Source organism: Chelon labrosus (genome assembly GCF_963514085.1).
Source record: "Chelon labrosus genome assembly, chromosome: 22".
Taxonomy (NCBI): Eukaryota; Metazoa; Chordata; class Actinopteri; order Mugiliformes; family Mugilidae; genus Chelon; species Chelon labrosus.
This window is the reverse complement of record NC_140355.1, coordinates 18306862-18327066: the sequence shown is the minus strand read 5'-3', so window position 1 is coordinate 18327066 and position 20205 is coordinate 18306862. Positions and strand designations below refer to the sequence as shown.

General features: G+C 42.3%; 1 protein-coding gene across 1 annotated transcript; it reads right to left on the bottom strand.

Annotated features, from left to right (window-relative positions):
- Positions 1-552: 552 nt before the first annotated feature.
- On the bottom strand, positions 553-18754 carry ttll11 (tubulin tyrosine ligase-like family, member 11). Its single transcript, XM_084572700.1, has 10 exons — positions 17656-18754; positions 14563-14662; positions 13843-13976; positions 12676-12966; positions 12284-12568; positions 11910-12005; positions 11705-11817; positions 5454-5699; positions 4256-4362; positions 553-2163 (listed from the first exon to the last, which is right to left on the bottom strand). The coding sequence occupies exons 1-10, from the start codon at positions 18202-18204 to the stop codon at positions 1850-1852; spliced, it is 2235 nt and encodes a 744-aa protein (XP_084428826.1). The 5' UTR covers positions 18205-18754; the 3' UTR covers positions 553-1849.
- Between the last annotated feature and the right edge of the window lie 1451 nt (positions 18755-20205).

Sequence of the window (20205 nt, the reverse complement as noted above, 5' to 3'; positions counted from 1 at the left end):
AAATTGTTTAGCATGTAGCTTAACAGCTTCCTGTATATAGCTAAACATCTTAGCATTATAGCTAAACAAGTTTAGCATTTATGCTAGGTAAAGGGTGAAATAATCTCCATCTGGACCAATTACTCTTGATAGACACAACTCTCTCTTCCCAAGAATAAAACATTGAATCTGAATAACAGATTTTTATTTTCTCACATTTACTTTCTAAAGCGCTTGAGCTCTTCTTCTACCACTAAGGACGTATTAGCACTGACCCTCTTCACTAGCAGCACCAACCCGGGGTCAAAGACAAGTCAAAGTGCCATTACATATATTACTGACTGGCGACAGACGACTGAAGCTACAAGCGCTATAGCAGTAACAAAAGAACAGCGATGACTGGAGCGATCACTGGCAGCCTCCGCAGCAGAAGGCCCCGAGGAAGCGCTGGCAGATGGCTGCGCCCGCGAAACATATCTACGGTCTTTAAAACGTGCAGGAATGAGCCATTTCAGACTCGTCTATCGGCCTCGTTGAAGACGGAGACGTAAACTGGCGCCATCGTGTGTGACAAATGGCGCCCCTTTAACGAGCTCAGAGGGGAGAGATCACACTCTGAGGTGAGGCGGTAACATACCTGCAGTAACAAATGTTTGAGCGTGATGAGTTAAAATGTTTATTTCTATGCCGTTGCGATCAGTATCAACACACGTCTTTGGTTCAAAGAGCAAAATCAATTTTAATTTCTTAAGATTCTTATCAACACATCTCATTCATGTTTATCTGTCACTGTTAAGAACCCACACGTCTACTTCACTTCATCAGATCCACTCTGCAGTAGCCCTACAGTACGTATAATACACGTTTAGTTCACTTTGTTCTTCACAGCTGCCCATACTTTAATTAATTTAATAATAATCTTGGTGTAAAAGTTAAAACAGTGAATCATTCATTTTGTGTGTGACTGTCAGCCGTGTCCACAGTGGGCACACTTCTACGACAAAAACTAATCGTAATTCTTCATAAAGAAACAAAGCGTCTTATCTAAATTGTGTAATCGTGTGCCGTGCAGTTACCTCTGAAATAATGTTCCTCCTGGCAGTTTGTGTGTCGCCCTAAAACCAGGCCGGAGGCCTGAGGCTGCCTGACTGGAAGAGCTGCTGAACTGAAAGAGGATAAGCGGCGACGACGTGGCCTTTTTCCCTTTGAGTACTTATTCACTTAACTCACCGCTAATGGGCTCGCGGAGGACACGCAGCTGAGCCGCACGAGCCGTCAATAGGCTTTCACCACCGAGCTAAACGCAAATAAATACAGTACTCGAACGTACGCACACGCTCACACGTACACACAACCACGCTCAGTCGCCGTCGCATCCACTTCTGTGCAAATGTAAAGAGTTGCTGTGCAAATTCAAGAATATATAATACACAGAGGCTCCTCCTCTTATACCCACTCAGGTGGAGCGTCTAATGTTATCCCTGAAAAGAAAGTTTGATTTGTGTTGTCAGACAAAGGTGAAGGGAAGCAAATAGCTGCCCTCTAGAATCAGTAAGTACATTAAAAGCAGACACATCCTGCTCTTAGCTCGACCACACTGTTCATACATGATCTCTGCAGGAGGGGAGGAAAAACGCGCCGGCCTCCTAATATCTTCTTCCATTTCCATTTTAAGCCCCCTGCAGACATCTTCCTCCACCGATAAAAAGCAATCAGGCTGAGAAGAGTCCTCCTGCCAGTCAGCCAGCAGGGGGTCAAGCTCGTCCTTCTCAGGAGCTGCAGAGGCAGGATGGACACCTGATTTCCCTGCTCCTGCAGAGAAGGCTGAAGGCAGTGTTTTTGGGGGGGTTGGATGACTAGTTCCCTCTCATCAGTTCTCCACGTTGGCTCTGAGCGTGCGAGGCTTGAGTCTTTGATGCAGCCGGTAGTCCTGGCTGGACGCCCTTCGCAGGGGAGCTGGAGAGTTGAGCTGGGGGTTGGTGAGGCACAGAGTCTGAGTCTTGATGGCTCGTGGCAGCGCCCTGCTGCAGCTTAAAGAGCGTCTCTCCTCCACGCCCGACTGCGGCCCTAGCTGAGCCTCACACAGCTCCAGCAGTGACGCTACCTGCTCCTTCAGCACCAGAGATTTGAACCTTCGGCCTGCCAGGTAGAAAAAGGCCTCCACAAACGCTTGGAGCCCCATTCCTGGAAAGAACAAGGTGACTCGACAAGGTCAGGGGACAAACAAAGTATCAATGAAAGTGAAATACCACTCAATAACAATCTAGTCGATTAATCTGCATGGATCTAAGCACGGGTCATGAAAGGCTGAGAGAACTGTAAGATGAGAAGATCAACTCACATTCAAGTCTGACGAGCAAAACTACCGAATTAGCCAGTTAGCTTTGTTAGCTCAGCAGAAAGAGCTAACATCGACCGTAAATTGTGAAAAGACTGTAGCTAGGCGACTGCTGGCATCTAGAAGCCACCAAGGCTAACAGTTAGCGAGCTAAACACCAGGTATCTTAGTGTAGGAAATGTAAAGGCCATTGTGAATATCAGGACTTTGCTCAAAACTACAAAGAAACCTCTTACATTAACTTACCATTCACTTCTGCCATTTCTGAAAATGCCAACAAGCACGTCACAACTCGTGAACTTGGACCTTGAACATTTCAAATCATGAATACCACAAGAGGGTCCTGTCCATGTGGACCATTTTAGAGCAGAATACCAACCATCACGTCTAAAGCACACTAATAAAAGATTAAATCTTCTTTAATACATCTTTTTTTTTTTTTTATCTGTGGTGTTCCCAGCCAACTATAAATCTGTCTTTGTGTACAGATGGAAGCCAGATTATTTATAGCAACAGATTTGTTTACTTCGAGCAGATCTCTGAACCTTATTTTCTGTCGCACGTCCAAAAGAAAACTTTTGATATTAGCAGAATTACAAGTGAATTCTCAGTTTAAAGCAGGAGGCTGCTGTGATTTTCTCATAGTATCTACAGATGAGATATAATTGTGCACTTGAAACTGTAGGTTGATTCTGACGCCTGAATGCTCATATAGTAAGAGATTATAGATGTGGGCCTAACTGTGTTTCAGGTTGTCAGTTTATCAGGTACGCTGCACTAATAGAACAGCCCTGCAATGAATCATATATATTCATGAAGGTTATAACGCTCTGCTTTTGTTAAAACTGACTGGAAGATGCAGTTTGTTGCATTATACAAAGAGGTCTGATGCTACTGTAGAGGCCACAGTGTAGTAATAGTAACACAAACTGTAGCCTCTAACTTTGAATCATCATCTTAATGCTAGCAGGTTTCTTCTTCACCAGTCAAAGTGGACTCTGTAAATCAGAAGTCAAATTCAGGCTAAGAGTGAAGATATAAATATATTGATGTGACACATGTACTAAATGAGCGCTTTTTGGTCCAGAGAGCCGGTCTGGACTCTCCTCTCAGCTCATTAAACCATCCAACAGTCTGCTGCCTTTAAAGGGTAACGAGCAGCTGATGTGATCATGATATTAATTTAATTTCAGATTTTTTTCAGATCTCGTCTAGAGGTTCCAAGGTCAGAGCGACTTCGAGGTCAAAGAACAAATGGGAAAACGATGAACTGAGCTGAATTTATTCTCCAAACGTCCCCTCAGTATATTCTACTACTATCTATTCTCAACATGGAAACGCAAAGGAATCCTTGCAGTGAAAAAAAGTAGAGACACTGATTCACACTTCACTACGATGGCTTCCTGTGGAGTCAGTTGCAAGATACCGTTTGCATATATTCTTTATTGTCCTTTGTTCCATATGCCAAATAAGAAAATCACTTATAAATGCTTAGTTTTAGGCTTCTTAGTCTTATTGGTGTCTAACGAATCCTCCAGTGCGCGCACACAGAAATAACCCAGACTTCACTCTCCCTGAATGCGTATGAACTCATTCTAAATTCTGCCCACAACCTCCTCTGTACAGGCCCTTCCATCCCGCTCCATGTGATTTCCATCCATCCGCTCCGCCTCGCAAACATTCCTCGCAAGGTGCAAAGCCTGAATAATTCATGTCCGACGGTCTCTTCGCTGTCACACTGTGATCTCGGCTCATTTCAATTACTGCAGCGCAGTGTCAGAGGAAATCTGACAAAGAATGACAAGCAATTATCTCCAAGCGCGTTATTTGCTCAGAGTCTCTCGGACGCCCGGCTCTCTGTCCTCTACGCACCGTATCTTTGTGAGGGTTTTGTTTTGGCATGCGGGGGTGGAGTGTGTTTGTGTGCGGTTGTGTCACCTGCTTCTCTGGAGTCGGGCACCGCTCCCGACCAGCGCCGCGTGATGTCTATGTAGAGGATGTCGACGGACGCCATGGTGAAGGTGCTGTTGCTCAATTTGCAGGTCCTAAACACAACCAGGAAATCTTGCATGTTTAAAGTCCAACTGGAAACTCATTAATCATTATTTATTCCCTGAAAACATATTTTTAAGAGTTTTTGGGGCAATGTCAGAAATGCTTTTAATCTCAGATGACTGACAGCCGGCTGCCAGACTGCAGGTGTTATGTTGTTTTCACACCACGACTGACAACATTATAAAACACCCAAGCGAGGCCAGCTACATGGTCCTCAACCTGCCGTGTTGCTCAAGCGGTCTTGAACATTCTTAATGAATTACGATTGGTTCGTTCGTCGCCGGGTAATTGGAGCACTGAAAATAACTGAAGACAGCTCTACTTTGATTTATTGCTGGTCATGCTGTGGGCACCCAGCAAGAGTCCGGTGTCAGTTTGTAGCATCATATCATGGGCTTCCAATAAAAATGACTTGTACCCCGTTGCTTTTTCACCAGTAGCATAAACACGACATTACAATGTATGGAAGGAGAGATAAAGTAAGTAACGCTGTCTGCTCTGCACATGAAAATCTGATTGGCTCCATGGAAACAAGAGTTGCAAAAAGGGGACTCATGAACCCAAAATACATGAAATTAAAATTTTTATGCTCAGGTTTTGTCATGTGATCTACAGAGCTGATACTCTTTATATCTTGTACAAATATGTACCGTCAGATGGACATGAAATATAAACAATAGAATTTTAAACACATCTAAATCACGCAAAAGTGGAACTAGTAGACAATGTTTCCCAGCTGTACTTTTCTTGATCTCTTTCTTAATGGTGTTAAGAAAATGGAAGAGGTTTTTTTGCCGTTAGGAGGGAATATTCTACTTTGATCCATCCAGTAACAATGTAAAAAATCTGAACTGGTTCACTGGTGTTGACTCATCTTGAGTCATTTAATCCAATCATCCACTGCTGATTACAAGGAGCTTGATAAACTAGTATGGCAGACGATCATAGCTTTCAGTCAAAGCCATTAAAATGATAGTAATTGTAATTTGATTTGTTTGTGTCTAGTATTAGGAATATAAGCAACTTCTGCTATGCCAGAACCTAAAGGTGATCCACTGAAATAAACACGTAAAGCTTGTACCTGATGAAGGTTCGGAAGGCGGTGGGACCAAGACGCATGTTGCCCTTGACCCCGAGGAAGCGTATGAACAGAGCCGCGATCCGCTCCACCAGCCGCAGGTAGTTGAACTGTTTGGTGTACTTGGGGTAGACCTGCTTCAGACAGAGCGAGGGCAGAGCGCTGATTTCATCCGGACTCCTCTCCTGCGACTCCGCTTCCATGGGAATCTCTTCCCCGTGTTCAAACCCGCCGGTCCTCGGTTGCGGACTTCAGTCATGGAATAAAGACAAAACAAAGGCAACAACAACAAAAAAAGATTAGAACATTTTATCGCATTGTATTTAAATGACAGGCTTTAGATATTCAAAAGGCTGAGTGAGCACATAACTAACGGATTTAGACACTACAAATTGCTTCATTGTGTGCTGTCAGTGGTTGATTTACAACCTTTAGTACCTGTAGAATAGAAGACCAAAAGACAACGAGGCAGACAGATTTGTCAGAGGAGCTACAGACCAACGGAAAAGCTAACTGCACCAAGATTTTTACTTGAACCTACATTTACAGTCTGGCTTTGGGGGTGAAAAGATAATTCTCTTGTCATGCTTTGTCCCACAATCTCCACACCTTTTCGACGCCTCTGGTAAAACTTACAACATGTATTAAAAGCAACACATTATATCTACGTGACACACTATAACATCAGTTTTAAATCCTTCCAGCTTTAGAAAGTGGCATTTGATGGAACCATCACTAACTTTCACCTGAGAATACAGTATTTTAAGTGTAATAATGAAATCGCCAACATGTTTGCACAAAGCACCAAGATATCAGTTCAACTACAACTATGAGTGTTGGAATTTTTAGCTCTGAGAGGTTCAGTAATGAGGTCTTGAAAGAAGCAGAAAAACTTCTAAAAACCATTCATGCTGGTTAATTGACCAAGAGTGCTGATCACAGATTCGGTGCACTGCTCTGTGCCACAAAAGGAAATTCCACGCAACAATGGAAGCACAACAGGGTTTCAAGGTTCAACGTGTTTTACAAGCTACGAAAAAAGTTCTGTCTGTTAGAATTAGAATCCACAGAGTATCTTTGAAGGTTGTCCACACCAAGTAGGTAGGTAATTTTCCCATTCACCATCTCATTCAGTTTCTCTGAATAGTCCTGTAGGAATTTGTTGTTGTTTCACCAAAATGCATTGTGTGTATTTTTAGGGCCCGAGTTGCTGCCTCATAAAATATTTGCAAAGTAGAACACTGTGTTTCATAGAACCACTAATTATTGGGATACCTTCAAGAAGAGTCTACTGCAGTTACTACTGCGTCTGCTATTGGAGGTGATTTGGCTCACAATGTCATCCTGATCTGAGCAGATACAATAATGAAACTACATTAATTTACAAGAAATGATGGGTTTGCACCTACCGTATTTTCCGGACTATAAGTCGCACTTTTTTTCATGGTTTGGCTGGCCCTGCGACTTATACTCAGGTGCGACTTATATATTAAAATAAATATATAATTTCACGTGTTCGTTATTTTCACACTGACAGCCGCGAGAGGGCGCTCTAGGCTTGTGTGCCAGTATCTGCTACTCCTTTTACTCCTGCGTAATAGCGGCGGCGTAGAAGTGACACAGAGGATGAAGAATTCAATGGATTTAGTGATTTGGAGTGAGATCGAGAGTTTGGTAAACTTGTTATGTTATGTTGTTTATGCTATAGTTATCGGAATAGCTGTTAATATGTTACGTTAACATACCAGACACCTATTCAGCCCGTTGTTCTCTATTCTATTGTTATTACTATAACTTGCCTTTCAAGATGAAACGTGTTCTTGGTCTCTGATTTTATCAAATAAATTTTCCCCCAAAATGCGACTTATAGTCCAGTGCGACTTATATATGTTTTTTTCTTCTTCATTATGCATTTTTTAGCTGGTGCGACTTATACTCCGGAGCGACTTATAGTCCGGAAAATACGGTACCAGGATAGGTTCATCTACATTTTGCATCAATGCAGTCATAATATCTTTGGGTTTTAAAGTCTTTCTCAGACAAAAACAGCAATTTAAGGACATAAATAATAGAAATGTGACAAAAAAAAAATGTGATGGACATTGCCACTTACGTCTTTTTTTTTACATATTTTGTGCCAAACAAATAATTAGTTGGGGAATAAATGCCAAACTCATTTATAACAGTGTGACTGGTTACGACAGAGCGTTTTTTATGACCTGCCATGTCACTGCCGCCAATCCCGTCTTGCTTTTCCCGAGGATATTTCACTTCTCATAGAAAATTAATGTCAGCTTTAAGTTTTGTGTGTTCATGCCCTTGGGTCTCTGAGTGGGTGGTTCATACACTGAGCTTGACTGGCATCTCCCTCATTCTCAATTTAGCTCTGTTACACCTGATAGGTCCGTACAAAATGACACCTTTATCATTCTTATTAGAACACGGAGTCCAGTGACCTCGAATAACTCCCATCGCAGAAACCTGAGCGCAGGTCTCCCCGGGCCAGAGTAAGTGGAAAGACGTCTTAAAGCGCAACAACTTCCACCGTCCACACATGCATGTATGAGGACACAACAGAGGCCCACGCGTGTCAAGGGGTGCTGACTTGTACGAGGCAGTTTCTTTCTCCATGAATTAGTAAGCGGTGTGAATGGCATTGAGAGAGCACTGCTGAATGTTTAATAGAATCAATCATCCCTTAGCAGCCAGAAGGACACCACCCACATCTATTTAGACAGGACAGGCTCTGCTAAAAACGGACACGTCGTCCACAGCCGCTGACAGCCAGACAGATGGGAAGGGATTGTCTACAAACATTCTAGCAGACGGAGAGACGAAAATGATGGAGGAGGTGTGCGAGGGTAAAAGGTGAAGACGAGCAGGTTATTAAAAAGATGTGCACAGGTCTGATGCCAAATGTTAAGCGAGTGAACGCGCGAAAAGGGCAAGACCTAATTCTGTTGGCATTAACCTGCATAAGCACTGCTGCCGCTGCTGCTGCTCCTGCTCTTGGTGAATAAAATGTACAGCACTCTGTGAAAAGTGCCATATGCCAGTGAGAAGAAATCCAAGTGTATGCAGAGTTGGCAGGCTTGTCTCCATTTCAGAAATGTGATTTATTTATTTATTTATTTATCCTAAACTTTTGTTAGAGGACAAGCACGCCAAATTGCACACAGAACATTCTCCCACGGGAGGCAACAGACTTTTAAAACCCCCCACTCTTCTCATACGTTTCTATCCACATCCCCAGAAGACAAGGCTCCCTACTAAGAAGACCAGAGTCCAAACTTTTAAAACAATCCATCTTGTTTCTCTCCATGCAGATGATGCTTTTGTCAATACGGCCCCCTAGCCCCTTATTTTAGCTACGTGTGGAACATCAGCTTTTTGTTCTCACCCAAACTCACCTCCCATAAACGGCTCATAAATCACCCTCAGAGACATCATACACAGGATTAATGAGCTGGGTGCGAGCAGTACATGTCTGAGCGTCACTGATACCATCACACGCTCCTTCTCATAATGCATCATTTATCTCTTCTCCCTTCTCTCCAAAACGTCACTTTTCTCCCTTTTGTTCTGACGTTTTGTATTTACTGTCAGTCTTCTATAAGCCCTCACTCTGTCTTCTTTTAATAGAAACACTTTTTTTTTTTTTTTTTTTTAACTTTGATTGCGTGCCTGGTCAGTTCGCACCTTTATTTCACTTCATCTTAACAAGTGAAATTCATACATGGGTGAATTCAGTGTTAACTCCACGTTCTGACTGACTGGATTCCATCCATCCTACTGCAGACCAGCTGTCGGCAAACACAACACACAGGTATATTTATGTACTGCTAGACCATCTGTGCAGTAAACTGATTACTTAACCTCTCGTAACAATGCCGGGAACATTTTGTTTGTGCTCTGAATAGCAGCTTGTTAATATTTCTGAAAGTTTGCAAGAGTGAAAAAGAAAAGAAAACAGCCCTCCTCGTTAAAATGTTGAATCTGAATCCGTGAATTTTGTCCACTGCATCGAGGAGATTTTGAACTGGGTGATACTGTGACATAAAAACTGCTAAAATACCAGCAAAGTACTTCTAATGCCGTGTGGTTGCCGCTTAATCAGCCAGAAGTGAGTTCCTCTTTTCATCAGCAATCACGTTTTCTGGGAAAATGCCACATTTCAGTGTCAGTGTCAATGAGTTTTTAATCACTTACCATGAATCAATCAAGAAACATTTTCTCTAAATTTTCTGACAGGGTTTCGTTCGAATAATAATGGATAAAGACCTTGTTTCTCCAGTTAATCCGCTTATACTTTTAGATTTACTGTTTTCAATTAGCCTGGTCGTTACCATCCTACGTTTCCGCCCGAAATTTGATTTCGGTCTGCACGTTAGTCTGGCCCAATGTAATAGGAATCTGTCTCCGTAATGGGCAGATGCTTATTTTGAGGTTTAAAATCATTGGAGTTCCGTTAACCAATCAGCAACGTTTGGTAATGACGTATATTGTGCGCCGGAGTTCAGGCTCTTACGCTTACCACTTCCGCTTCCAGTTAAATAAATCAAACTTTTCCCAAAGCCAGTTGGAAGGAGAGCTACGACGTCCTTGCCATTTATAAAATTGACAAGACAGGCCTCTTGTTCTGGTTTTAATTCCGTGATGCTCTCGAGAGTTGAGACAACTTCGCGGATGGCTTCTAGCGTCTCTTCCTCCGTCGCCATTGTTGCTATGCTGTTGAACTACAAGCTCCGCTGGCTGGACTACAAGCAACTCGGCAGGCGAGTTTCACGTCATCACTCAACTGTTCGCTGATTGGCTAAGACCGCGCGGTTACACGCGAACCACAGAAGGGCAATTTGGCCAGACTCCGTGGCAGACCGAAATCAAATTTCGGGCGGAAACGTAGGATGGTGACGACCAGGCTAGTTTTCAATCACTATACTGTAAAATAGTTTTGATCTTTTATATACATTTTCTGATAACGCTTATTTTCTGTTACTTAATGTTCTGAATGCAGGACTTGGATTAAAAATTCTAGTTGGTATGTTTAATAAAACATCCATGTACACATGTGTTTGTGCAGATCTAAACACGCCACTAAGACAGCGTGGAGATGGATGATTAATGAGTTCATACGTTGCACGTGTTGGTGGTGGATGATTACATTTATTTATTTTTTTTTTTGGGAGAAGATTCAATCTAAAGGCTAATTTTATAAACATTAGCGCCAGCTAGCTGGGTTATAATTAGCATATCTTCCCCTTCAGCCCTAAGATTTAGTCTCTATTTGCAGCGTTTTTTACTTTGTGGTACGTCTTCTAGGATGTTTAGATGATTCTGTTTCACCCTTTGTCTTGGTCCTCAACAGATATTTAAAAGTATAGAATATGACAAAGATACATCCAGAAAATATTTGATATTAGTGGTTGAAAAAGTAGCTGTAGCTATACAGATACAGATAGAGAGGTTTAGCTTAACCATCACTAACTCAAAGCCTCAGGACTAAGCCAACATAAAAACTATGTGGGGCAATAGATTAAAGGATTAGGGGTATCTAAAAGAGCACATAAAGGAATTAGTTCAAAGGGAAGCGTATTTAAAATGTAAATGCTGTGGTGTATTTTGTCCATAGACAAGTAAGCGAGTGCACTTCTGCTGATTCTAGCTGCATGGAAATATAGCAATGCAAGAGGAGCGGGATTAAATATATTACAGGCGGATTATATCAATATGTTACTGGGCGTGAATATAATAGTTAAGTGGGTATTACAGCGAGAAGATATCCTTCTCACTTGCAGAACAAAGCAGATTAAATATCCGATATGTAGAATAATCTGTGGATGAGTCAAAATAAAAGGTGAGGGAAGGAGGGACAAAGGTAAGAAATGGAGATGACGGCAGAACACAAACTGTAAATCCTTTCGTCATAAAAGAAAAACAGACTGAGAGGAGGAACACAAACCCTAATGGTGGACGAGATTTATTGTCAGGCACCACACTGAGCCAGTCAGCCAGAGAGACCGAGCTGTCCGACTACTACGGCAGAGTGTGAATTTCCACCACAGCTCAGCTAAATTTAATTTTTCCATTTAACAAGCTTAGGGTAGAGGCGCCGAGTGGTGGAGAGCAGGGCTCGGAGGAGGGATGGGGCCGAGTGAGATATCAAGTCCTTAAAAGTGGACAGGCAGACAAAGAGTGGAGTAAGAATTCGAAACTGTGCGTTAACTCTATATGTGCGTGCAGGTGTGCGTATTTACATTGTCAGCTTCTTGTTGCCGGGGTCCATAAGGCGCAGGGTGTCTCTGATCACACCCACTTTGACCTCTTCATCCACAGGACTGGGAACGTATTCAAAAACTCCTGGCGCCACCTGAAATTAGAAGGAGCATTTGTTTGAGTACAAAAAAACTGAATGACAACAATAACACTGTTAATAATACTGATGCTGCCGTTCACTCTTACTTCCTGCTCATGTTCTATTCTCATACTGGGGTTGGAGTTGACTTCTAACAGTACTGGCTTCAGGTTCTTCATCAGCAGGATGTCAAAGCCTAATATCTGAAACACACACAAATAAAATTATATATTTTGCAAATGTGCTCATAAGAATAATGCTGATTGCTACTACACGTGAAACAAACACCTACTCGGCATCTGTCACAAAATTGCAGGTATTTGTGTTTGTACTGGATTTAAGTATTTGAGTGGGTTTGATACTTCCAAAAGTTGTTTATTTTTCATATTTTTGAACAACTGCCGCCAATCCAAGGTCAAGTTTATTAAGACGGAGCCAACCGGAGTCTAAGTATTTGTTCACAGTGTTACCATATACCCACCTGGAAGCACGTGGGTCCCGGTTTGCCAGGCGGTATATCAGCCTGGTAGTAGACTTTAAGTTCAGGCACCACAGCGATGACCGTCTTGATAACGAGAGCGATGATGTCCGACCACACTCTCTTGATGTCCACGCCTTTAGCTGCCAACCTGTACAGCACGCTGGAGAGGGTGCGCTTGCTGCCTGTGCTCTGGCTGTCCGAGTGGACAAAGTTGCCGCTGTGGACGTTGAGGGAGTAGTTCGTCAGGTGCATGAAGACATGGCTTAGATTCTTCTGGCATGGCTCCTGCACGATCAGAATAAGAATGACTACATGACGGAAAAGTGAAAATACGCGTTTCATTGCATCAGAGCAAATGAACAACTTCAAAGCGAGCGCTCCGTCACGGCTACCTGGTAGGGCTCCGTGCAAAAACGTGTCAGGCCTTCTTTGGCAATGTAGATTTCCAGTGGCTCCATGGACTTTATCAGCACGTACAGACGGATATCAAACTTGAGCTTGTCAATGAGTAACGGCTTTTGGATGTACTCCTGGACTACAGACTGTTTGGCCTGTGAACCCGTCATGAGCTTAAGGTCACTAGGGTCACGGATGAGGTAGATACCGTCCCCCTGAGAGCCCCCGTCTGGCTTGACGATGAAGGTGGGATTCACTGAGGCATCGTTCTCCTTCACCATGCGAATCTACAGAAGAGGGGCGAGTGAGAAAAGATGAGGTTAACGAAGACAATAAATAAGCCTTGTGTCTGAGGCGCAGAGGTTGTGCATGTTACACCTGGAAAGGTGTTCAGAACAGACATGAATTGTCTACTTAATGTATCCACAAGCAGTTAATTGTTGTGTGTATATGTTTAACATTCAAAAAAGGGTATTATTCATCTTCTAAACTAACAAATAAATGATTTCATAATGGCTACTTCCTTTGAGGATAAATAAACACCCTGATCCAACTGTGCCAATATAAGCCAGGAAACCACAGTCAAAGCGGCTGATATGAATTTTAAACAATAATTTGCAAATGTATGACTCATTCCTCTGACTTCAGAGTTATTCAGAAATGCAATGGAGTCAACATCATATGATACATGCAAAGTCCCAATCAAGCATCACATTTCAGATGCAGATTTTTATGCAATTCTCTGATATGTAGTGTCTTACAAGGCCATGATATTTATTTCAGTTTTTTAAAGGAAGGAAAACAGTGATGTCCTGGCGCCCCCTGCTGGACAAAACACACAAACGTTATGTCATTTCCATAATGAGAAGTACTCTCTATCTATAGACTTTAGTACATTTATACATCTTAATTAGGTCTACTGTATATTGCAAAAGAGATTTCTGATGTCAGTTTATGAAAGTTAAATAACATTTTTCACTGACAGATTACCTTTTTTGTGATCAACGCTGAATGAAATGAGTTCTAAAGCATTTCCAACATACAGTGCCCATGTCTTTAAAGCGAGCACGGAAATATAAAAGAGCTATGATGCATTTCACATGTTACATAATTATTTTTTTTTGTATCATAATGCTTTTTATTATCCAGCTATTCAACTATACCTGCGTAGAAAACTGCTGGTACTCCTCCGGCAGGATCCAGGAACGGGGATAAAAGTCGTATTCTTCTGGGAACAGCTCCTGCATAGTCCGCACCGCCCGACTCATGTTGATCTTCCTCAGCATTTCGATCATTCCTGCAAGGCAGAGAGGACACTTTGAGAGATAAAACTCAACAACCAAAACATTATTAGTGTTTGCTGTAGTGTTTTGGTCTGATTTATCCCACAATTCAACACCACCCGACAAAGAAGATACAGGCCAGATTATCTGATGATGATGTTCTAATGATTATCAGATATTCCTTGGTTAATATAGAACATGGACAAGGACTGTGAGTAGTTTTAATATCCAACTTTGTTGTTTTACTTTATTGTCACTGCAAAGTCTTACAAATTTAAAGCAATCAGGTACACCATATTGTCTGTTTTGTTTATATCTGCTTTCTTGCGATATCAACTGATGTGACTGTAAGGAGAACCAAATTATTTTCCTGCTGTATGCACTGTTAGATCAGTTTGGACTTTATGTGTAGTCTGAGTCCATCTTTGCGATCAGCTGGGAAATCCAAAACGCATATTTCGCATCTGAGAAATTGTACATTTACGTGTATAGCTAAAAAATAAAAGTCTTACATCGGTTAGTTTTGTAATTCTGTGATATTCAAAACAATGATTGATAAATATAACCTTAGAGACTGCTTTGGGTTTAAGATAGAGATACCTGGAAACTTGTTGACCTGCCCTGAGACAATATTTTCATTGTCATGGAAGGAGACACCATGCCAGTAGATGTCACAAGCCGCTCGTCTTCCCAAAGGAAACTGTCGAAAGAGAGAAGAGCGAGAGGGAGGATCAATAGATGACCAACAAAACCTGGGGATGACGACAGTTCATTCAGAAAAATCATGCTTGCTTGCATGTGTAAACAAGAAAGAAGGCTTAATCTGTTGGTATGACTCAGGACATTAGTAGGCTGCTCGCCCTTCTGTTGACGCCAAGAGTGCAGGGATAATCTTGCCTAAAGATGGCAGCCAGTGCGTGTTCAGTTGTGATGAGCTGGGAAAGAGGAGGAGAAGTGATACTATAAAAGGATTTCCAGGGCGAGAGGAAATCCTACTGGCCCCGAGGCACAGCTTTTGGCCTCTGCACCGCTTCTGCCCACACTTTAACTGCAGTAAACGTGAAGTCAAAAGAAAAACAAAGATTAACACACCCTCCTCTAGTTTAAAGTTAATTTTAAAACTTTTGTATTGTACCAAGATAAAATACCTTGAAGTCATCTGCTGTGTGCATCTCTCAATCAAGATAGTTCAATTGACAGATGTATACCCCTGATTTTAAAATGCTTGCTTTCTTTTCTGTTACTACAGTTTGTGAAGACATTAATTTCTACATCCACTAATGCGCAAATGCTTTGGTTCAATCCTTTCCTCACAGCTCAAGATTGATCAAAGTTAAAAAATGTCAACACTGAGCAGGAAAAATTGTGTCTCTAAGTCTATTTTTGACACCAGGAGGACGCTGTATCAGATTTTATTGGAAAATTCTGCAACGTATCATCACTGCCCTGAATTGCGCTCCGATATGATCCAGCGTGCTGCTTAGCTACAAGATAAACATTGCTGCATCTCATTAATGAGATAGCATGAGAGTGTGTCAAACAGGGAAACCCTGCTCGACAGCCAAGCTCTCCTATAAATACAGCCACGCGGTCGCCAGCCTATAGCCGTCTCAACGCGTCTAAGAAAGAGGTCAAATTAACTTAAATGGTAAATACCCGTTTGTATTTCTTTTTTTTTTTTTGAGTTGCTGCAACAAACCTGAAGATATTTCAAACTGCACCCCATCTTCCATCCTCCCAGTAAATAGCCTTTACATTTAGAGATCTTTTATTATTGTCCAAACATGATCCAAAGAATCCTCAAGCGTTTTGTAAAAACAAACCATTTCGCATTAATTCAAAATGTCAATTTAGTCTGTAGGATCCTTATCAAAATACCAAGACTGATAACAATACACGGACATTAGTCTCATATTCTGAAGTTGTCCCTCAGACCCTCGGGTGGCCCTTCTCTCTGCCTCAAAGAGGACTACAAGTCTATTGGATTACAAGAGCTTAAGGCTAATTATTTCCTTCTGTATAAGAGAATGCCTTATGTTGAATGTCAGCTGACAGCTGCCTCCGAGGCCGGAGAATACTGCAGATGTAGAGATGGAAGTAAAATGCACCTCAAACCCAAGCGCTCAACCCATCCGTCTCCAAAATGTCTCCATAAACTTTCCAGCTTTGCTAAAAGGATTTCCCTCTATCTGTGTTCATTCCATAACCGACGAATAGAGCAAGGCTGCTGGAGTTTCCACCCCGTCAAAGATGCTGACAGGTGCTTTTAAAATGACACAAGATCTATCGCGCCCTTGACTTCGTCGGGGGGAGCCTCACGCAGACAAAGCCTGGTAATGTATAGGCCTTGTGTCTGTCATTTCCGACACCAGATCTGGAAGGGTTTGAGTGTCGCCGCTGAGAAGCCTCAGCTTCACCCGCCTTGTCCCGACGGCCATTCTTTACTTCTCATGCATAATGGAGTCTGCGCAGATAATAGCCGATAATGGCATCGCATTCATAATGACCAGATGCTGTTCATGGCTCAGGGTAAGGAGAACTGGACCAATTAGCCAGCTCATAAATGATTTAGAGTTGTTGCTTTTATTTAGAACTACTTGCATCCACGGCTATCTCTTAAACATTTGAGGCGTGAATACTGAAAATGTCAGGCTATGGCTGAGTTAACAGTGATCACGCCATCTAATCAATGACTTACACGAAATTATGACAAGCTATTAGACCCTAAATTAAAGATTTATTTGCTTGAATAACTAAACATCACAATTTGGGCAATTAGTCATTCAATCTACAAAATATCAGACTTATATTCTATTATATTCTAAGCTTTCGTTTTGTTTAAACATTTAACAAGTTATTCTTCTGTGAGTGTTTATTAGCTGTCTATCCGTTAAATCTACTATCTGGTTTAGAGTAGTAACAACCCTTGAACCTGTTTTCTACCATTATGACCCCCATTTAACTGTTTAAATGTGTAATTTTCTTACAACCAAAAAGAGAAACTCAGAGCTGGGAATACAACTTACAGAGCTGGAATAGGAGAGGAGAAGAAACGCAGAGCAGGAGGCTGGCAAATATAGTTATTACAAGTCACAACTGCCAATAAAAGTAAAGTTCATGAGCTAAATGCATAGAAAAGGTTAACTCAGTGGGTTGCAGTGGGTCTGCGTAAACTGAGAATGTAAATTAAGAGAAAGCCAGAAATTATCAATCAAAGACAATCATTTCAGCCCTCAGGATCTTATAATTTTAGGATCACGTGTAGCCGTTCATTTTACAGTAATTGTTACATTGCTGTAATCATGATGTTTGCAAAGTGACCGTTAGCGTAATTGGAAGAGAGCTTGGAGTAAAGGACTGTACCATTGCTAATCTCATCCCAGGTGGATTTCACAATTCAGTGGCTAAAAGTAAGAAATTAAAACACCTTGAAGCAAAGAAGAAGTCACTGAAGATGCCCGGTGTTGGACTTCAGGGGATTAACCTGGATCATAGTTGGAGAAGAGTAAAATAAAGGTTTTCATCTGTGCACACTTGGTTGTCATCTGAATGAAACTTGAGTTGGGGTTTTTATGGATAAAACCAGCTAAACCAGCTATTACTTACCCACAATCATAGCAAACCTGTATGTAAGTATCTAATCTCCAAGGCAAACAACAACAACAAAACATTAAAGACACTAACGCAGCCCACCTCTTTCCACTTCAACTGCTTGATGCTTAACTTCAGAGCCTCCAATGAGGTTTTGGCTTTGGACGTGTCCACTGTAACAGGTCTCCTCTTCCTTGCATGCTTGAATCCGTCCTCACGGCGCGTCTCCTGCATATTCTTTGACGCATGATGAATGGTCACATAGTTCCCGTTGTTCTCCGACTTGCCCTGCAGTATCTTCCCAGTCCCCTTGATGTGAAGCGTCCCCAACCTATTCAAGTTCTTCTCGGCGTGGGCAGAAACTGCAGGCAGGTCTGAGATGTGCTGGGCAGCGGAGTTCTTGTCGTCCCTCCCCGGCTTGCTTCGACTTTTACCTCTGTGTTTACAAGTGATAGACGCGCTGGAGGCGTCCACGGCAGGTGGAGCGGTGCTTGTGGCGGCGGTCACGCTGGGAGGGTCCGGTGAGGCAGAAGCGGACGGAGAGGACACGGGCGCCTGCTCCCCAGCATCCACACCCTCCTTCTCCGCATCCTCGCCGAATGATTTCATCTGCTCGAGTTGAACCTTGACTTTTACATAATGATCACTCATTATGCGAAATGCGGCGAGTGACGCTGCTGGGCAGGGCGCAGATATACTCCGAAGCCGGCGAGCTAACGTTATTCATAAATGCTAACGTACGCATTGCTAGCTTAAATGACCAGTTAAAGAATAAAAGCCATTAGCCTGAGTCGGGCTGATGCTCTAACAGGAGTGCGCGAGCTGACCGTTGAAATACGCTCGCGCTCTTTACCGTTATCCCGTCGCCTCGCTAATTACCGTTTGACATCTCCGGCTGAAGCAGTAAGGTAAGCAGATATCGTCAGCCAGCTGGTCACAACATTATAAGGAGAAACTTCACAAAGGCTAGCAGCTCTCACAAGCTCGACTTGCCCTAGCTTCCACACTTGTAGCCGACACACCGCTAGCTTCTTGAAGGGAGCTAAAACCCGACGTTAGCCTGTCAAACTTCATTTAGCTAGCACACGCTGCTGAGCCGTTGGCCGAAACTAACCGCGCCGTTCAGCGCCATGTTACACCTTACCGGAGCCGTTATCTACTTTTCTAGCCAGCGTTTTAGACGGAGCCCACGGTCCCCCTGCTGTACAACACCAAAGTGTGTTATCATCTCTGTGTTGTTAAGCAGCAGAAGGCAGACCAGCCCATTGCCCTGCCTCCATCTGCTTTCAACCCAGCTGATGCTGCCTTTTCGGGTCCCTCGTAACAGCCTCAACCCTATACTTTCCGGGGCCGTCATTTACTAGAAATAAAAACAGTGTAGTGGCAAAATTAACGGATGAAAATATAAATTTGTGTTTGATTTTTCTACACGGGTGCATTTCCAACCGCATGCTTTAACTGGTTTAACTGATATCCCCTTAGAGACCAATATTTAGTATTTCCGACTGCACCTGAAGGCAATACAACAGTGCCATGTTTCAGTGATTTTGTCCACCCTAGAAAAGCAAATACATTCTCCATTTTGATGTCCTTTAATCGGTCGAAAAATTCCCCATTAAATTAATTTAAGAAGGCTTTAAAGACGTTTTAAAAACTGTATAAAATTATTTGCAAAAAAGCAAATTGAAGAAAGCAAGAAAATGTAAGAGTCATAGCACCACACACACGCAGCCTTCAAACCACAATATAAAAAGCTGAAAGATCAGGAAAAGCTGAGAAAAATAAAAATGCCTTTAGCAATCTACAGTACATTCATCTTCAGACACAGAAGCCGTGATGATTTTCACAGGCAAAGTTGAACAGTGCTCACAAATACGATCAAAAACGACACCAAAAAAAATAAAAAAAATACTGCAACGTCACTCTACCACAAATCCATGGGATATAAAGTATTAAAACACTCGGTTTAATTCACTCATCTGCACATCAGCTGGAAACAGATGCTCTAATGAGTGGGTGGGATTAGTCATGGCCAAACAAAGAGAGGTCAGGGATTACCGTTACATAACAAAGCTTCTCCCGGGCAGAAACTTTTATTATGGAGGACTAAGTTGTGCAAATAGAAGGCATTTATCTACGCCACCTGACAGGGATTAATAAAATATCAGTTCAAGATTCTAAAATATGTATTTTCTTTACATTTTGGAGGTTTGAGGTTTCCACAAGTTGCCTCCACAAAAGGACGTTTACATCCGCAGAAATGAACGCGGCCACTTCTTTACCATATGGATCCAAAAGTTTGCTGGAGTGTATGACCAGAGCAACTGTCCTAGCGCAGCCAGATGACATCCCAAGATTTCTGTCTATGCATTTGGAGGAGATGATACATTCCACAGATGAACAATCAAGAGATCCCAAGAAGGTTGCTTTTAGGCATGAAGAGCAATGGGGTAAGTTTGATTGTACCTTTAAAATGAAGAAGGATTGACTTTCTCAAAAGAATCACTTCCTTTAAATAGTATTTGTTGGCCTTTGCAGAGAATAGCTTCTTTCAAGAAGAGCGCAAAAGGACAAAGAGTCTAAAACCATCTGCAAAGGACTTTCCTTCAGCTACGTCCCGTGTGTCCGGTACGTCCTCTGCATCCGCCGCTG

Bases quoted from the DNA above. Each gene is read 5' to 3' on its own strand.
- ttll11 (XM_084572700.1), bottom strand. From the start codon at position 18,204: ATGAGTGATCATTATGTAAAAGTCAAGGTTCAACTCGAGCAGATGAAA. The intron at 4,363-5,453 runs GTACAAGCTTTA...GGTTGTGTTTAG, and splicing joins GCCTTCCGAACCTTCATCAG to GACCTGCAAATTGAGCAACA. The intron at 2,164-4,255 runs GTGACACAACCG...TGTTCTTTCCAG, and splicing joins GCCCGACTCCAGAGAAGCAG to GAATGGGGCTCCAAGCGTTT.